At 48.0% G+C, this 2,605-nt stretch overlaps 1 protein-coding gene across 4 annotated transcripts in view; it reads left to right on the top strand.

Moving 5' to 3' along the window:
* The first annotated feature begins 1,119 nt into the window (after nt 1-1,119).
* The window catches only part of CCDC167 (coiled-coil domain containing 167), a 27,769-nt gene continuing 26,283 nt past the window's right edge, over nt 1,120-2,605 (top strand). For 2 of the 4 annotated variants that reach the window (XM_011986621.1, XM_011986622.1), the window contains exon 1: nt 1,120-1,214. In XM_011986621.1, the coding sequence (XP_011842011.1) occupies nt 1,173-1,214 (42 nt within the window). In that variant the 5' untranslated portion in view covers nt 1,120-1,172. The remainder of the gene's footprint in view (nt 1,215-2,605) is intronic. The other 2 variants (XR_001006736.1, XR_001006735.1) reach the window with 1 other exon arrangement.

Below are 2,605 nucleotides of genomic sequence, written 5' to 3'. Positions count from 1 at the left end.
ACACCAATCAACATTCTGTAAAATGGACCAATCAGCACTCTGCACAATGGACCAATTAGCACTCTGTAAGTGGGGACAAATAAGGGAATAAAAGCTGGCCACCTCCCAGTCAGCAGTGGCAACCCACTCAGGTCCCCTTCCATGATCGTGGGAGCTTTGTTCTTTGGCTCTTCACAATAAATCTTGCTGCTGCTCACTCTTTGGGTCCGTGCTACCTTTAAGAACTGTAACACTCACTGGGAAGTCAGCAAGACCAAGAACCCACAAGAAGGAACCAACTCTGGACACAGGATTACAGGCCTGAGCCACCATGCCCGGCCTTGTTTTTTTAATTAAATAGGCAAGAATAGAAAATAACAGAGTGCATCACAGGTGGTAAAGGTACTTACTGTGAAACTTTGGTTTTGGTTTCATGGATAATTGGGCCATGGTATAAAGTATACTTTTTGTCATGGGGTCACAGTCAAAACATTTCAAAGGCCGTAGGTCTATGGTGTACAGTATAGTAGGATTACAACAATATAAAATACTGTGTGTGAGGCCAAGCCTGGGAGGAATAAACAGAAGCAAAGAGTAACTGATAAGGTTGGTAGAATAAAGGATGCTGCTTCTCAGTTATATGTATTCTGTGATGTTTGTAGGCTGTTCTTACAATAAAACAAAACAAAAAGAAAAGAAGTCAAGACACAAAGGAGAAATAACAACATAAGGTCATTATCAGATCCCACTGGCGGAGGAGCTCAGGGCTCCTGCACCGGCCTTGAAGGATGGACAGAATTTGAATCAGGGGCGTGGCCTAAACAGGGACAGGGTTTTTGCTGAAACACAAAGCACACTGAAAGAGAACATGGGGTTAAAAAAGGATCTAAGTGATGCAAAGTGACTTAAAACTGGGGAAGAAAAGGGCAGGTCCACTCCCGGACTGTCCATTGTGCCTCCCTGTACAGACTTTTCCTTCCTCCACCCCCGTAGGCTGAGACCTCAAGCTAGAGGTTGCCCCTCATAAACATGTCCGCACCAAGCCGGCCGCGCCCCTCAACAAGATGGCGACGCCAGCAGCCCCACCTCCCGCTGCCTTGGTGGCCAATGAGGGAGAAGCATGAAGACTTGAGCATGCGCATAGCGACTTGGTGGGCGCGTCCAGTGATGACTTGGGGATCCGGGCAACTAACATGACTAAAAAGAAGCGGGAGAATCTGGGCGTCGCTCTAGAGGTGAGGGGAAAAGTGGGGGTTGGGCCACCTCGTTAGTTGCCTTCTCCTGGCCGCGGGATAAGGGATGGGCTGGGCTGTAGGTGGGAGGAGGAGCCAAGCGGAGGAAGAGAGGGCGACGAGGCTTGGGGAGAGGGACGGGAGGGGTGAGAAGGCCCACGGGGTTCCCGGAGGCAAGTTAGCAGGAGAGGGTACCCGATGGGCGAACCAGACTAGAGGGCATCTCCAGAGAGGAAAAGACATGGAAGTGAAGGGGAGCCCCAAAGACGGCCTGGCATAGACGTGAGGGAACTCAAAGCGAGGGACACAGAACAAAAGGGATGGGTACAAAGGTGAGGGAGACCCCAGAGAAATAGGGACCTGTAGTTGGGGGGAACTCCCAAAGGACTAGGACGCAAAGATGAGGGAGCCCATTCTGGTGTATATTACTAATGGTTTAAATATCCTCTAAAAGGGGAAATTTTTCCTCCAGAGTGTGGAAGCTTGTACCTTCAGAATTACTTTGGGAATATGTAAAGATAATTCGGTCTCATGCGTCCGTGTGAAGAGACCACCAAACAGGCTTTGTGTGAGCAACATGGCTGTTTATTTCACCTGGGTGCAGGCGGGCTGAGTCCGAAAAAAGAGTCAGCAAAGTGTGGTGGATTATCATTAGTTCCTATAGGTTCTGGGATAGGCGGTGGAGTTAAGAGCAATGTTTTGGGGGCAGGCGGTGGATCTCACAAAGTACATTCTCGAAGGTGGGGAGAATTACAAAGAACCTTCTTAAGGGTGGGGAAGATTACAAAGTACATTGATCAGTTAGGTTGGGGCAGAAATAAATCACAATGGTGGAAAGTTATCAGTTAAGGCTATTTTCACTTCTTTTGTGGATCTTCAGTTGTTTCAGGCCATCTGGATTTATACATGCCTGTCACAGGGGATATGATGGCTTAGCTTGGGCTCAGAGGCCTGTCTGACAAATTCTGGAATTGGTGATGTGACGGAATGGCTTAAAAATAATTTGCTGCATATTGAAGGGAAAGAAAAACATGCATATTGAGCAACCACCGTGTGCTACTTTCATTGCATTATCAGTTAATCCTCACTGCAAGCCTGTGAGGTTTGTACAGATGAGGAAATTGAGGTTTCAGGTGGAACCCAGGCTGAGATGGTAGAAGTGCTGGAGCCTGGGAATCAGCACAGGTGGTCTTCCTGGAAATACATCTTGCTTCCCGTTTCCCTTCCCTTAGGGCATCCTCCTGGAGGTTGCAGGAGAGATACCGGGTCTTCTTCAGGCTTACTAGTGAGTTCAGTGATTCTCAAACTTTAGCATGCATAGAGTCACAGAGCTTGTTAAAAATGGAGAGTTGAACTCTTCCCACACCCCGAGTAATTCAGTAGGACTTTGATGT

This window comes from Mandrillus leucophaeus, unplaced genomic scaffold, assembly GCF_000951045.1.
Source record: "Mandrillus leucophaeus isolate KB7577 unplaced genomic scaffold, Mleu.le_1.0 Scaffold3, whole genome shotgun sequence".
In the NCBI taxonomy this organism is placed as follows: domain Eukaryota; kingdom Metazoa; phylum Chordata; class Mammalia; order Primates; family Cercopithecidae; genus Mandrillus; species Mandrillus leucophaeus.
This window is presented reverse-complemented; position numbering and strand designations above follow the sequence as displayed.